This window comes from Tiliqua scincoides, chromosome 6 (assembly GCF_035046505.1).
Source record: "Tiliqua scincoides isolate rTilSci1 chromosome 6, rTilSci1.hap2, whole genome shotgun sequence".
NCBI lineage: Eukaryota > Metazoa > Chordata > Lepidosauria > Squamata > Scincidae > Tiliqua > Tiliqua scincoides.
Window position 1 is genome coordinate 53,939,221 of NC_089826.1, and position 17,065 is coordinate 53,956,285.

At 43.3% G+C, this 17,065-nt stretch overlaps 1 protein-coding gene across 1 annotated transcript in view; it reads left to right on the forward strand.

Moving 5' to 3' along the window:
* GALNTL6 (polypeptide N-acetylgalactosaminyltransferase like 6) overlaps positions 1-17,065 on the forward strand; it is a 629,228-nt gene that overhangs the window by 501,827 nt on the left and 110,336 nt on the right. Inside the window, exon 5 of the mRNA XM_066631983.1 lies at positions 16,699-16,884. Within this exon, the coding sequence (XP_066488080.1) occupies positions 16,699-16,884 (186 nt within the window). The remainder of the gene's footprint in view (positions 1-16,698; positions 16,885-17,065) is intronic.

Consider the following 17,065-nt stretch of genomic DNA (forward strand, 5'->3'; position numbering starts at 1 on the left):
GTGGAGGTGCAGTGTCTGCAATCAAGCTGCTGGCTCCGTGCTAAGATACCATATGGAAGAAAAAGCATAAAGTGTAAAGTTTAAGTTGGAAATTTAAGATAAGTATGTGTTAATATTGTCCCTTGCTTTGATTGACTGATTTGGCTAAAAGCCCTGGATACACTGAAGGTGTTAATGAGAAACTATTTAAGGATGTTCAAAGTGCTCTTTATCTTTGTAGTGGGATAAATCGGTCGTGGATTATAATTATAAATATAATTTGGTGTGTGGACTAAAATCCAGAATCACTTGTGGACATAATTTTTATTAGACTTGAAAGAGTTTTGTCTCCTTGAGACTGTTTTTTTCGTTTCATTTTTCTCCATTAATCACACTGTTATCTGTAAGAAAAATTCAAAAAATGCCTGACTGAAAAAACATGTGGTGGAAGTAAGGAGAATAATACACTGTGGATCTTGTGGATAATCTTGTGGATTAGAGAGAAATTGCAAGATGGAACCTGTTCCAGATATTTGGACTCAAATGATCCTCAAAAGTTTGGAAAAATTGCTCACAATGAGAAGACAGCAGTTGAGTTGGTCCTTGCAGTTTCAAGCCAGTTTAAAGACTCTCTCTCAACAGATAGATGTTTGCAAGGAGCAATTGGAAGATGTGAAGAAAACAGGAGATAAACAGAAGGAGAAAGCAGAAAAGATGATGGTGAGGGATGAAATCATTATCAGAAGAGTGGATACAGAAATTAGAAGAGTGGAAAATCAACAGGATCTAGAGGGTACATTGATGGAGATTGAAATAGAGAATATGGACAGAGTAACATGGGTGCACAAAATACAAAATTTGTTGGAACAAGAAGAAGAAAACATATCCCAGTTAACTGGAAGAATGAACATACCTTATACAAGAAAGTGTGGGCTTATTGGATTCTACTATGGAGATAAATTATTAAAGATATTACAGGAGAAAAAATGGAAAGAAAGAAAGAAAAAGAAACCTGAGGGTTAACCTGAGGGTTAAAGAAAATTAGAGGATTTTATTTAGTTAATAACTGGTTTAAATTTACTTAAAAAAATAAATATATACAAAATTGATATATATGAATTAGAATGAATTAGAAAAAATAGCTGGAAATGTTAGCGTGTGGATGAATTGTTTTATAGGTGGTTATTAAGTTAAAGAAAAAAATGTAATCAGATTGGAGAATTAGATTGGAGAAAGGTAAAGAACATATTATAAGAGATTGTTGGTTTTACTATAATTTGGAAATTAGATTATTATTATTTGATATTAATGAGTAATTGAACTAGTTGAGATGATAAAAAGTGAATATTTAGAAAATATATTATAGGGAATTAGGAAAAATCTATTATATTTGATATAAGAACTATATAAATGAGTAGAAGAGTTAGAAGTAGATGGAAGAATTGTTTTATATGTTATACTTTGGTAATTAGATTATTTTGTTTTAATATTAATGAGTAATTGAAGTAAGTTTATGTTTGATAAGTTTATGTTTGAGAGTGAAAATTTGCCTTTATCCCAAGTGTAGGAGGCATGTCCCATTCCACTGCTTTCCTTATCTGTGCTTTGTACCTTCTGTGGCGGAGGGAGGGGGTTGGCAATGTTCAGCAAAAGATCTTAACTTTGCACTCTGTCAACTGTGGCCCAGCAAAATGTAATAGTGGAGAACACATCTTGATTGTGGATGGAACCAGAATGAATGGTCTTTTTCCCTTGCCAACTGCCATGTTCGCTGATTGGTGTCATTGGATCATCCCCAGTGAAATAGATTCTGCCAGTATTTCCAGCCATTACTTATTCTTAGGCTTTTCCACAGAAGTCTAATGTTGGGTAATTGGAACCAATAATGGTAATTACTGGCTTGAAACTAAAGGGGAAATTCCAAGTGCGATCACCCATTAGGCGCTGATTATCCTTATGAAAGCTCCATTTCCTTGCAGAACCAAAAGAAGGTATTATTAATTTGATACTCCTACACTGCTCCTTTGGAGCAGTTAGCTTGATTCCATGATTTCCACATCAGTCAGTGTATGCTGCCTTTTATTTGGTGGTATTCCACAGGAGCAATTATACATACAGCTATCTCTCCATTAATGAATGTCATTTTTACTCATTTTTCACAATAGCAACCTACTTTTGTATCTTTAATTCTGATTTATGAAGAAAATTGTCATTAGAATGAAGAGCAGAACTCCAATGAGGAAATGAGAGTTGATTTTTAAAAAAATTTTAAAAGATTTATTGGGCAGGAAGTCAATCTGATTGGGCAGGAAATCTGATTGGGTAGGAAGTCAGAGCTCTGAGGAGGATGCAGGGTTGGCTCCCCCCCCCCTCCAAAAATATAATACAGTACTGAAATGTAAAAGATAAAAAGTATGAATGAGCAGGAAGTTGAAGTGCAGGATGAAATTTGGGGCAATATGTAAGTCACTCTTGCATATAAAAATGTAAAATAATGGACATTTTTTTTTGCCATTTTACATCAGTGGAAAGAAACTAATCATTTCATGTATTTAACAAATACATATGGCACACTTCCCCCACAATTGCTCACAAATTATATAAGAATTAATACTATTTTAGCCCCCAGTTTATGAATTTTTTTGCCTAAATGTTTTTGATGCACCCACTGCATTCATAAATGGAGGAATAAATGTTGTCACTTTGAAAAACAAATACAGGTTGGTCCTTGGCATCCATGTGGTTTTGTTCCTGGAATCCCCGCAGATGCCATGAAGCACAGAGAAAGCAATCCATGGTCTGACCTGCTTCTGCAGCATGGGGAGGAGGTTGCCGCACCTCAGAATGCCTGCTAGAGCCTTCTGGCAGGCACCTCCAGTCATGTCTAGGAGGTCCTCAGTGGGTCCTCCAACCACAGGTTTGGAATCTGCAGTGGATCAAATCTGCAAGTTCAGAATCTATGAATAAAGAGGAAGCACTGTAGATGAGAAGTTACAACATCTCCCAGCAAGTAACATCCCCCCATCAGTAAACATCTCCCTAAAGTAAATTCTTTTTTGTTAAGCAATTTCTGCCCAACCCTGCATTTACACAACAGGGACCAAATGTGTATATCTGTAGTCTGGACAAAAACAGGTTAATTTTACAGTCTGGATCACAATTTGCCCACACGAAAGTATCCTGGTACTGAAAGGGGGTCACCACCTGGCATCGCATCCATGGAGGCAGTATTTGTGAAAACAAATAATTTTGGGTGAGGTTTCACATGCTGACCAAAAATGTAATGTAACTTTTTCTCCCAAAGTACATGGATAGGGGCTACAGTAAGTGTGAAGTACAACCCTATACATGTTGCTCAAAAGTGAACCCCATTAAATTCAGTGGGGCTTACTCTTGGGAACACCTGTGTAGGATTTGCCCTAGTAAGTTCATGGCAGAGGAAAGTGAGAGTCGACCTGTGGAAGTCTTGATTTGTAACTCAGCCTGTTAGCTAGGTAAGAGCTATGTCCTTATATTACCTTGCTGTGCTGCATTGTGAAAGCTTACTGTTACATGTCAGGAGTGTGCGTTCACAGCAAACAGATGACTTCACAGTGTCCAATTGTCTTGCTCTGTGTTTGTTCAACAGTTGAGTGTGACACCTCGACGGTATAACAGGCAATGCTGTTGCCAGCATCCTGATGCCAATCCACCTGGATGTGCAGGCAGCGCATGTGGAGACATTTTACAGTGCCTAAATCCTTATTCGCTGGAGTCACATTGCAGTCTTGGGACTTGATCACTGAGAAAAGTAAATTGAAAGCCAATGTATTGTGCTTCTCCAATGTTATGATTCTGAAACCTCTTTTCATACGATCTGAAAGAATAATTTAAGGAGGTTTTTTGCTGAAAAGGCTGTTCAGCAAATTCAATAGAGTCCCGATTATCTGACCTAAATGGGGCAGATAGGTGGTCAGATTATCGAATAAGTTGGATAATGTAGGAAGGGTTGGGGCGGTGAGAGAAATTTCAGTCAAGTAAACTGGAAGAAGTTATTTGAAAAGGGTGAATGGGAGAAGAAGATCCCAGAAAAATAGCAGCACTCTGGAAAGCCCAGCAATCCTAAGGCATCTTCTCGTTCTTCCAGCCTGAGGAGCCCAAGCAAGGAGTCCTGCAATCTGCAATGGCGCTAGAGTTTCTGCTCGTTCTCTCTTCCCCCCTCCCATCTCCTCTCCAGCAAGAAGCACTTTGGGCTCCTGTCAAAAATGTTTCAACCTTTTTCCATCCAGAGGGGAGAAGAAGGTGGAGATGGGAGGAAGGAGGAAGTGAGCAAGCAAAGGGACTGGCAGCTGTTGTTAATTAACCTATTCAGAATGAACAAGGCATTTATTTACATGCAGCTCCCCACCAACAAAGCAGGGGAATTAGATTGTACATCATATGTCTACTATACTGGATACAATGGAATGTCAGATAACTGAAAGTAAGGTAAGAGGCAATCCTGAGCTGCCTGGTGCGCAGGGCTGCAGTGGCACTGAAAATGGCTGCCACTGCATTGAGTGCACCTAGGCAGCCAATGCTGCCTCCTTGGGAGAAGGGGACTTGCGTCCCCTTCCCCAGTGGGGCTACTTGAGTCTACAACAACTCAAAGGTTGGTGTAGAAGTAAGAGCCTCCATGTTGGGTGGGTGACACGACACGGAAGCTCAGGATCCAGTGGAGCAAAGCTCCACCAGTCCCACTTCCCTCCCGGCCCACTTCCGCCCTCCAGCATGCCTCCTACCCGCCTTCCCTCTGCCCTCCCTCCACCCTCCCTCACTCCAGAATGCCACCTCCCTGCCTCTCCCCGCGCCCCCACCTTCCACTGCCAGGCGGTCACCTGGTCGTCAGTTTCTCCTTGGACCCACACCAGCTCTTTTGCTGTAAGTAAGTCAAAGGAGAGCCAGAGGCCATGCAGGGGCTGGGAAAAGAGGTCTTTTCCCAGTCCCCACGCTGCTGCTGCTGCTGCTGCTGCTGCTGAGATCCACCCCTTCTGAACCAACTCAGGTTGCTCCCCAAACTTCCCCAATCCTCCCTTAAACCACCCATGACCCTACCCATCCCAACTTTACCTGCTCCATGCAGGCTCAGTGGATCACTGGTGGGCCTATGGAGCCTCCTGCTGTTTGTGCCAGAGGTTCCAGAGTGCCTGAAGGTAGTGCACCTTTTTGCTGCCATTACTGGAATTATGGCAGCAGGTCAAACGATCTACTGCCGTAGGCCCAGGATAGGCCATAAGAGTAATATACCCATCGGAGTGGGTTGGTGTTCTCCATCAGCATAAAAAAGATTGACACATACAAAGTGGCCTGCCACCCTTTCCCTGCTTGTGATTAAGTCCCAGTGTTCCCAGTGCTGCATATTTCTGTAATAGCTGATGGAGAAAAAAAACCTAATAGAATGCGAGATTAATTTAAAAACAAAGGGTGTTGCGAAATGGTAACTCTTCAGTCTTCAAAATGCTTTTGGTGAAATATTTTGAAGCCCATCACAGATAATACAGGCAGATCATTCACTGTAATGAGGTTTTTACACAGCTGTTTTGCACTGATGATGCCTTATCAATTCTGACATAGCTGCCATTATCTTGGATGGCACTGCTAAAAGAGAATCTCAAGACTTACAGTATTTATGGCCCAGTCCCACTGGAGCACCGGTGGAACACCAGCATTCCACTGGCACTTGCTACCGCAGCAAGGCAGTAAAGCACTTTGCAGCAGTGTAGGGAGCAAGAGCACTAGTTGTGAGATCGAAGCCTTCCGACACATGCTAGCAGAGTGGAGCAGGTAAGTCTGACATAGGGGTTCAAATAATGCAGGAGGAGGGGGGTTCATCAGAGTGGAGGGAAGGATAGCAACATGGGTGGACAGGATAGCAACATGGGTGGGGGTGGGCTGATCAGGCCCAGGAAGGGGGCAGGATCAGTGGCAGACTCTGAATCCTGAGGCCCTGATCCACCTGCACAGCTGTGTTTCTGGCTCAGGTCTGAGTTGACTCATGCTGGCTGCTGGGGCTTGCCCTGGGGGAAAGGAACATATCCTGAGGACAGTTCCAAAAATCAGCCAAAAATCCCCCCTCAAAAATTTTATTTTTCACATTTTTATATTGCCCTTCCTCCAAAATGCTCAGGGCATTTTACACAGCTGCTCCCTTCTTTCTTGTCCTCACAACAACCCTGTGAGATAGGTGAGGCTGAGAGAAAGTGACTGGCCCAATGTCACCCAGGAAGCCTCATGGCTAAGGGGGGATTTGAACCTGGATCATCCAGGTCTAAGTCTACTTCCCAAACCACTGCACCACTCTGGCTCTGATGCAATGCAATGCACACTACAAAATGCAGTGCAGCCCACACTGGCACTGCTGCTTCACCACTCAGGGATTTCCACTGGATTGGGCTGTTAGTCATTGTTTTTTTTTTCATTTTCTCTCCTTCCAGCAAGCAACGCTCATCATCTTCCTGAAAGAGTTTCTGCAAAGAGTACCCATTCTAGCTGAACTGATGGGTTCTCAGGCTAATGTTTCAGCTTCTTCATAACACAATTCTGCTTCAGATTTATGGCAGCTGCATGTGCATTTACTAATTTAGAAAGCTTTTCTTTGATTGTCTTCTAATGCTGACTTAAGCTGTGTTCCTCTTGCAAATATTTTCATCAAGAAAAATGTTTGTGATGGCAGTAGGGCTCAGGGAAAAGGTATCCAGGCAGCTAAAGAGATTACATTTTCTTTCCTCTCCCCCAAAAGGTCAGTATGAGTTTAACCATCTTCATTTTCCTAACCATTATTTCACAACCAGCTCTGTTGTGGGGTGGCAGGAGGTGCATTTTGATGCCGTTCCCCATTGTTCCTTGATGCCATCTCTGGTGTAGCATTTTTCTGGCATCAACCAGTAGTGTCTGTTGTCTGAGGAGGGGTTGGGTTACAGGGTATGTTGACCCCTCTTTCTCCTTGCCACATCCCTCTCCATCATGCCCCAGTCTTCTCCCTGTTTTGGCCTTTCTGCCGTAGTTGTGCTAGCATCCGAGTGATGTCTGAGGGCCCAATCCTATCCAACTTCCCAACACTGATGCAACCGTAATGCAGCCTCGAGGTGAAGGAACAAATGTACCTCGAGGAGGCTTCTGTGATTGCCTTCCCACCACAGGATGCAATGCATGTCCCATTGGCATGGCTGCACCACCACTGGAAAATTGGACAGGATTGGACCCTGCCATTTTCCCAATTATGCCTGCATCCCTGGTGCATCCAACAGCAGGCTTCTACACTGGTGGGGTTGTCGTTGTGTTGGCATCTGTGAAGATAGCCTGCTGTATGTCTAGGATAGGACTGGACCTTGAGTATGTTTGCAGCCGGCTGGTGTGCTTAGAGCTGCAGGTGTGTTTAGAATCACACTTTCAGACATTTTGCCAACAAGGAATAGTGAGCAGTTCATACATAATTTGCAAGATTGTCTCTATTTGATTTTGTTGGGTATTTTTACAAAAGGGGTGTAATGTTTTCCTTCTTTAAAGAGAAGTGCTGTCTCCTTTTCCACAGCTTTATTTTGTTTTGTTTTTTTCCAGTCAGTGTTGCTCATGGAAGAATATCGACTAACCAGGCAGGGTTCTTGGAGTAAGGCAGCTGTTTTGAAAACTAGAAAGGATGCACATTCAGAGAGACCTGCAACAGATAGGAAAGTTGTCTCGTGTCGCCTACAGCTTCCCCCAGATATGTTTAGGTTCTTCAAAGGCAAGCGAACAACACTACTCCTCTGTGAAGAATGTTATTTTGCCAAAAGAAAATTCATCCCAGTATAAAGCCTTCACTTCAATAAATGCTTTGACAGGATCCTGTTTTTCTGTTCTTCCTCCTCAGTATATATGCTTGGGGACAAATATACCTTTACATGAGTAATTCATAACCTCTTATACTTGTGTAGCTCAATTAGTTTTAGCTAGAGCCTGCTAACAGATGGGCTAACTTAGGGCCCAGTCCAGACCTGTGAGCACCAGCTTACCGCTAGGGTGCACGGTCGCAAACGTGCCATAAGGGCCCAGCATGGGCCCAGCACTGGAGCTAACCCACAGCAATCCCATGCTGGACCCATGGTTCGCCGCCCAGCACTCTGTGCGAATGCTGGGCGGTGGAGAGGTAGAAGGTAAGGGCAGGCGAGGCGGGGAGGAGCTGTTCCAGGGCGGGCAGAGGTGGAGAGAAGGCATGGTGGGAGAGGCAGTGGGGCAGGAGGGGGTGGATCCAGCGGAGCTCCGCTGGATCTGGAACCCCGAGTTGGTCCATGCAGCGTGACACAGAACTCCTTGATTCTGTGCCAGCTAAAGAGCTGCTGCAGAATCGAGCAGCCCCATTGTGGGGCTACTTTCCTTACTGCCCAGCACGCTCAGTTGATTCATGCAGGTAGAACAGCCTGGGAATTGGGGGTTAGGATACAGCATGTGCTGGCCCTGATTAAAGTAATTTGCTGTGTTTGGTTGCATGTTTGGTCCCCTGAGTAAACTTGATCACAATCTCCTGTGCTCTCAGTTGTTCAGTTTTGTTGGTTGCTTGGTTTCATTAAATTTTTAGATTGCATTTTGTTTTCATATGTTGTGAGCTGCCATGAGGGCCCCTACAGGGGTAGATAAGGAGGCTACAAATTCTTGGGTTGGTTGATTGATTTATCAAAACTTGGGTGAAGTTAAAAGGCTTTCAACAGGATGTCCAAGAATTCTCAGTGGTATTTTGTACTTTTCTATCTACGGTACTGAAGATGAGGTATTTCTCTCCCCTTTAGAAGATTACCTTGCTTCTCTTCTATCAATCTGGGTTGGACAGTGGACATTTCTAGCATGTACATTGTACCCTCTGGGCTTTTGAGGAGCTAAGTAAATGATATGGGAGAAAACCATTCTCCTCAAACCGCAGAGTAGCTTGAGGTATGTTTCAGAGAAAGAAAATTTTACAAGTACATCAGAGAAGGTTTCAGGCAAAGCAAATGTCAGCATAATGACAGGTTGCAAACTCTGAGGACCTTTCGCAATGTCATAAATATTTAAAGCTTGAGGTAGCTGACATGATATTGTCAAGAACAATTGGAAATTGTTACCCTTAATTATGTCATTTAGATATTGGGATTTCAATGATCAGATGATATATGTCTGACATTTAGGATGTATTTATTCCTATCATAGAAGATTGTGTTTCCTCTGTTGCATGTTACAACATTGCTTAATCTTATGGGCCGAGACACTTTATACCTTGAATTCCTTTGAGACCATTTGCTACATGAACTGCCTGTATAATGAATAGGTCAATTTAAAAAACAAACACACAATTCGGAGAAATTAGATAAGTTATGAGGTAGTTTGTGCTGTATCATTTTTTTTTCCCAGGGGAAGGCACTCACGGGGCGAGCCACTGATCTTACTTGTTAACATATTCTTATTCTGTATTTTCCTCTTACCATATATTAGGCCTGAGGTGAGGTCAGTGGCAAACCTCCCCAGCCCTACGCAAAGGCCTTTGATGGTGCCCAATGGGATGCCACCGCCCTCCCTGCACGCGAATCCGCCCTCCCCACTTACCTGGAGTGCATGGAGCCTCGCAACTCCAGGACATGTTGGGGAAGCCTCCTGAAGCTTCTCTAACACAGTTTCCGACTGTGTCTGGAACCTCAGTGAGACTTCCACACAGTCCTAGAGGCACGTGAGGCTCTGCACCTGGGGCAGTTACCCCTTTCATTCATTGGCAGGTCTGCCACTGCCTGAGGTCACAAACATGATGGGCAGGCAACCTGCATCCCCTGAGGCTTTTCTTGAAACTGGGACTGAGTAGAAATGACTGACATTTCATCTTTCTTAAAAATAAATGAGCCCAGGTATGTCAATATCACAACTTTTGTCACATTTCATTTAATTTTTGTCTTTTCCTTTCCTGAAATTGGAATGTGCACATTTTTTTAACTCAGAGACTTAAAGTCATCTCAAAGATATATTAAAATATTTAAAATAAATTTAAAAAATAAATCACAGAGGTCATCATCCAGCCAAAACAATGCGCTCTTAAGCTCATTGGTTTGGATGGAAAAGATTATGCAGACTCTAAACTCTCCCATTAAAATAACGGGAATTTAAAAGTACTTAACTCTGTCTAAATTATACTCTGCATTCATCTAGAAGTAATGCGTTGAAATGGTATAGTTGCAAAGGTCTTCAGGTGCAGGGATATGAGAATCTGCCTTGCACTGAGTTGGCCATTGGTCCATCTAACTCAGGGGTGTCCAAACTTTTTGGCAGCAGGGCCACATCATCTCTCTGACACTGTGCCGGGGGGGGCGGGAATAAAAGAATTAATTTACATTTCAAATTTGAATAAATTTACATAAATGAAAATATTAGAGATGGAACTTATATGAATGAATGAAGGTCTTGCTATTGCCTATAAAAGGCCTTGCACAAAGTAAGGCCAGCCTTTCCCTTGCTGCTGCTGCATCACAGATGTGAAACAGCAAGCCATGGAGGGAGCCCTTGTCCCGTAGCTCACGCGAGAGGTTGAACAGTTGGCCATCACTCTGAGAGCAGTTTCATCATGCAAGCATGGGCTCCAGCAAGTCTCCAGAGGGGTCAGAGGCTCATTGGTGACTGGGGGCTCCCTGAGGGCCAGATTAGGAGTCCTCGTGAGCTGCAAGGGGCCCCAGAGTTGGGGTTTGGGTACCCCTGATCTAACTGAATATTGTTGACACAGACTGGCAGTTGCTCCCGAGAGTTCAGGCAGGAATTTTTTCTCTGTTTTTTCTAGAGATTGCATCTGGAACTTTCTGCATACAGAGTTGATGTTCTTCCACTGAGCAATACCCCTCTTTAATTAGCTTGATGGCAGGGCCAGCCCATCCGTTACACCAGCTATTTAAGAGAGACATTGAAATAGAGAATGAAACGTCAAATAGAGCAGCCACCACTTTTCCTCTCCATGCTTTTGTTGTGTGACAGGCAGAAATTTAACGTGTGCAGCTCTCAGCATGCTGTACTGGTTGGATTTCCTCTGGTTCTGCAGTTGTCAGGGGCACAGGACCTCTGTCTGGGGAGAGAGGAAAGTTGGCAAATGAGCAACAAAGGTTGAGAGCAGCCTTGATTTAAGTGCATCTGAACACAGCATTTGTGCATTCTTGGACATACTTAATTACTAGGAATGGGGGGGGGGGAGCAACTGCCTCTCTGCTTTGCTCTCTATAAACTCCTGCCTGCTTTAAATGAAGATAAAGAGGGGCCACCCAAAAAAATCACAATGGAGAATTTGTTTATAGACTGTCAGTAGAGAGGCCATAATGCTGCCCTCTGTCATTGTCTGCCATACCACTGACAACCTATAAAATGCCTGCCCCTGCATAACTCCTGATTTGTCTGTTTCTATGCCAGCTCAGACCCTGGCAGATGCCTGGCAGGTATCAGCTGCTTGATTTATTGCCTCATTTAATCAACCGTCTGAAGAAAAGAATGAGATGATATTTTCTTTTTGGAATTACAAATTAGGATCCTTCCCACCATTTTTACAGACGGGCATTGAATTTTTTTTTTTGCATTTGAGGTGCACCATTTTTTTGTGCATAAAAATTAAATAATGTTTGATTTTTCCCCACTCTCCTGCCTGTCCCTAGAAGTGAAATTTATGCAATATCCCGGCATATAAATGAAACCATCCTAGCTGAATATTTTATTGTCATGGCAAGCTTTCCAGTATGGAATCCATTGATAATGAACAGGCTGGATGTGTTGTCTCCTGAAGATTTAATAGCCATTTCATTTCACCTGGCTTTCTCTTTTCCACTTCACAAAATAATTTCTCCAGAAAATTTGTTCAGATGTCACATTTTTCCCCCTTGACACTGGAAGATAAGGGGCTGATTGGAACATTAAGCTTTGCCAACTTTGGGAGTATTGCCCTGTGGTGCTGGCTAGGGGCACTGTCCTCCAAGGCAGTTAATAGGACACCCTGAGGGCCAAACTAAATGAGATGCTACTTTTGTCATTTGGTACTGTGTGTTTGACTTTTGTTTATTAAGACAGTAGCTGACATACTTAGAAAGCTGCTTTACACTGAATAAAACCATTGCACTATCTAGCGCTCTGTTGAGTACTGGCTCTCAAGGGTATCAGACAGGCATCTTTCCCTGCAGTTTGTGGAGATACCAGAGACTGAACTGGAACCTTCTGCATGCCACACATGGGCTGGACCACTGAGCTGAAGTCCCTCTTCAGCTGCAGTAGGGCCATCAAGATTGAGCCTACAACGGACACTTAGGAGGGAAGCTACCAAGCAAGTTCCAGAGTCCCTGATCTGGTTTGGGACCGCAACAAAGAGAAAAGGGTAAAGCTTTGTTCCCCCCCTCCCCCATAGTCTTGTTGCTGATTGTTCCCTTCTCACAGCTTCTAATTAAGAAACAAAGTAGCAAACATGCAGTGCTGAATGACATGATTAATCATGACTAATTTGACACATAAATGGCTTAACCAGTTAATGGGTAAAGTGGTTTATCTTCCTAGGGAACCTTGCAGCTGTAATCAAGAGAGTGGTGAATGTGGTGGTGGGGTACTTTGTAATCTCAAAGATTTTTTTCCTCACCGCACCAAATTTCAATTCTAAGGGCCATATTGGGGAAGCTTTGACCATTAAAGTGATATAAAATGTATGTTTCACTTGGCATTTAAGGGACAAGTTGCATATTTTAGTCAAGGGTTGCTGATCTCTTGACTAAAATATGCAACTTGTCCCTTAAAACAGCCACAGTGCCAGAGGACTGGAGATAGCAAATGTCACGCTGATCTTTAAAAATGGAAGGAGAGGGGACCAGGAAACTATAGGTTGGTCAACCTAACATCTGTACCAGGTAAGATGGTGGAATGCCTCATCAAAGATAAAATCTTAAAATGCATAGACGAAATTTTTCTCCCTCATTTGAGAAAACTTCACAGTCAGGGAATTAGAGAGCAGCTTCTCTCGTTGATTAGGAACTGGTTGAGGACCAGGAAACAGAGAGTGGGTGTCAGTGGGTCATTTTAACAGTGGAGAGAGGTGAAAAGTGGTGTGCCTCAGGGATCTGTCCTGGGACCAGTGCTTTTCAACCTGTTCATAAATCTGGAGACAGGGTTAAGCAGCGAGGTAGCCAAGTTTGCGGATGGCACTAAACGTTACCAAATGGTAAGGATCAGAAGGGTTTGTGAAGAACTCCAGAAGGATCTCTCCAAATTGGCAGAATAGGCAACAAAATGGCAGATGCATTTCAATGTCAGTAAGTGTAAAGTCATGCACATTGGGGCAAAAAAACAAAACATCTCATGTAGGCTAATAGGTTCTGAACTGTCTGTGACAGATCAGGAGAGAGATCTTCTGGTGCTGTTGTACAACTCAATGGAAGTGTCGACCCAATGTGCAGCAGCAGTGAAGAAGGCTAATTCCATGCTTAGGATCTTTAGAAAAGGTACTGAGAATAAAACAACTCATATTCTAATGTCATTGTACAAATCAATGGTAAGGCCACACCTGGAGTATTGCATCCAGTTCTGGTCGCCACATCTCAAAAAGGTTATAGTAGAAATGGAAAAGGTGCAGAAGAGAGCAACCAAAATGCTTACTGGGCTGGGATCCCTCCATTATGAGGAAAGGCTATAGCGTTTGGGGTTCTTCAGTCTAGGAAAAAGGGTACCTGAGGGAGGACATGATTGAGACATACAAAATTATGCAGGGGATGGATAAAGTGAATAGGGGGATGTTCTTTTCCCTCTCACACAACACCAGAACCAAGGGACATCCACTAAAACTGAGTGTTGGAAGAGTTAGGACAAACAAAATAAAATATTTCTTTATCCAGCACGTAATGAGTCTGTGGAACTCCTTGCCACAGGATGTTGTGATGGCATCTGTCCTGGATGCCTTTAAAAGGGGATTGGACAAATTTCTGGAGGAAAAGTCCATCTTAGGTTACATCCCGTTTTGGGTATGTGCAACCTCCTGGTTTTAGAAGTGGGCTACTTCAAAATGCCAGATGCAAGGGAGGGCACCAGGATGCAAGTCTCTTGTTGCCTTATGTGCTTCCTGAGGCATCTGGTGGGCCACTGTGAGATACAGGAGACTGGATTGGCTTTTGGCCTGATCCAGCAGGGCTCTTCTTTTGGTCTTATTTAGTCTGCCATTAGGAGCACATTTGATCTTCTTTCATATTATTGGTGTCAAGAAGAAATGGCATTAACGGGAAGACTGTGGAAGATAACTCAGTTTTACAATCTAGCAAGAGTGGGTTTAATTCATTTATATTTATTTATAGGTCACCCTATGCTATGGGTTCAGAGTGGCTTGCAGCAGTCTAATCAAAATGACGTCTTATACTGTGTCCAAATGGCTCATGATTTTACAGTTATATTATGAATGTGGCAGTCCAAAAAGCATTTTGGCCTGTCACGCATAAATGTCCCTAGTGCTGGGTTGAAATCCATGCCAGGATTGACATCCAGCAGGTCAGTCTTGGCTTAATGTCTACATGCATACTGTCTTTTTCCCTATTCCCATTGTGATTTCCAAGAAACCAATAGTACCCTGTTAAATATGCAATTTCTTTACCATGGCTGAACAACAAGGGCACATAGAGAGATGTTTTCTATGACTGCCCACCAGGACCAACTTATCCATGAGACTGACGGGCAATCCTGAGCTGCCCGGAGTGTGGGGCTGCCACGAAGTGAATATGACTGCTGTGGCATCCTGAGCACAACTGGGCAGCTGCTGGCAGCTCCTTGGGGGAAGGGGATGTTTGTCCCCTTCCTCCGGGTAAGGAAAGTAAGCCCCACTATGGGGCTACTCAATTCTGCGGTAACTCTGGAGCTGCCGCAGAAGCAAACAGTTCCATATCGGGCCCCATGGTCTGACATGGACCTCAGGGTCCCACCCTCCTCCCACCCCGCTCCCTTCCCTGGTTTGCTTCCTCCCAGTGGCATAGCTAATGATCTTGTAGCCCGGTGCCAAGCTCAAAATGTTGCCCCAGAAGTGATGTCACAACTGGAGGTGACATCACACCCAAGCTTTTTAAAAAGTGAAAATTGGGAGGACCCACCTCCTCCCCCCCAGCAGTTCACCACCCACTTGCTCTGCTGCCTCCCCCCAGTCAGTGGCATAGTTAAGGCATCTATCTGCTACATGGCGCCAAAGAAGATTTTGTAGCCCCCCCCCCCCGCATGACAAAATCAAATTTAATTAAGTAAATAAATAAAAAGTTATTGGTTCCATGCTGTATCATAATAACATCTCATTGGCACTCAGAACAATCAGTCTCATAGGTCAGTTTGGAGTTAAGCAAATCCACTTTTTGTTCCATAAGGCAATTGTGTTTTCATTTTCTGGTTAATTGGCCATAACGTTTGATAGAAAACAGATATTCTAGTGCAGTTTGTTTCATTGCAATCTGCATTAAATTACCTTTCCAATGATATATAACATGATGGTATTATTCATACATACCAAGATTTGCACAATTTTGGTCACTAGTATCAAGCTCATTTTGTTGCCCCCTAAAGCTTGATGCCCGGTGGTAAGCACACTGGTTGGTAAGGGTGTTGGTAAGGGAGCAGTTGCCTGTTTCTTTGTCTTCTACTTTTTCCACACCTTGGATTCAAAAAGAAAGAGGGAGAATGGACTAGAAGGAAGAGGAACAGCAGAGGTGGCAGCTGGAACACCAACAGAAAGAGGGATAGCATTTGATGCATCAGCTTGGGGGCCAGGAGATCTTGGCTTGATCCTGTTGTTCACCAGTGGTGGAATTTCCTTTCTTTGGCATTTCATGAAAGTTTAGAGCTCAGCATCATATGTTGGGCATGTCAGAGCTTTTCATTTGAGCAAACGTTTAGTGTTTGGGGACACACAAGGGTTGGTTTTAGAACAATTTTGAAGGAGAATGAATTTGGTGGGCTGAAGGGCTTAATCAAAGGCCTTGCAATGTTTTTCTTGTTATAGATGTACTCAATAAAGTTGTCTTAGGAAAGGCAGAACTGCAGGCAGGGATAAAATTCCATCTACGTTGAACTAGAAGGCCAAAAGAAAAAAGAAATGCTCTCCAAGGTGCTCTCTACTGATGCAAACTCAGGACTGGGCAAGAAGAACTGCAGCTTGCTTTTATTGGCAAAGCCTTAGCAACTGTTCACTTGCTGCAAGCTGCTGTCCAATTGCTGAAGTTGCTCAAAAGTTGATTCCCTCCTGCTCCTACTCATTGAAGCCCATCAGTTATGCTGACTTCAGAGTTCAGTTTTAAAAAACACACGCATTATTTTCCATGCATCTTTTTTCATAATTAATAGGAGCGGGAAGCCCACTTGGAAAGGGCATCATTTACAAAACCATATGCCAGGATGTTCGTCTGGCCCTGGGCAGCAGGCACTGGAGGGTTGATGAGCATCCTGCAGTCATTTTGGCTGTGATTGTATGGTGGATGGAAGCTTGCCAGCAGCGAATGTGCCGTGAAAAGGTCTAAAATGTCAGTGGCTTCCTCTGTGTGTTTAAACAAAGAACATTTGCAATTTATGAAGCATCACCAAATGGCTTTGCAGATAATGAGAAACTTGGAATGAAAATAGATGAAAAAGGCCATTGAATCATGCTCTTGTGGCATATGTGTGATGTGAAGATTGGTATGTTTTCAGGTGAGCCCCTCACAACTCACTCATGTTTCCATACTCTTCTACATATTTTTGCAGATCACTTGAAAGAGAAGTTGGAGGAATATATGGCCCGTTTTATCAAAGTCAGGATCGTGCGCACCAAGAAACGAGAAGGTCTCATTCGCACCAGACTACTTGGAGCATCCATAGCGAAAGGAGAAGTGCTGACCTTCCTGGACTCCCACTGTGAAGTCAATGTGAACTGGCTGCCTCCTTTACTAAGTGAGTGACATTAAAATATGAAACATTAGAAACAGAATAATTTCTAATGAAACAGGACGCACACACTCATGAATCTATTTAGTATTGAAAAGGTAGTTCTCTCTTTCTGTTAATAGCCTTGGATTAGATGGTTTTTCTATAGAACATATTTCCAAAATCAAAAACGTTGTGGCCATCAAAA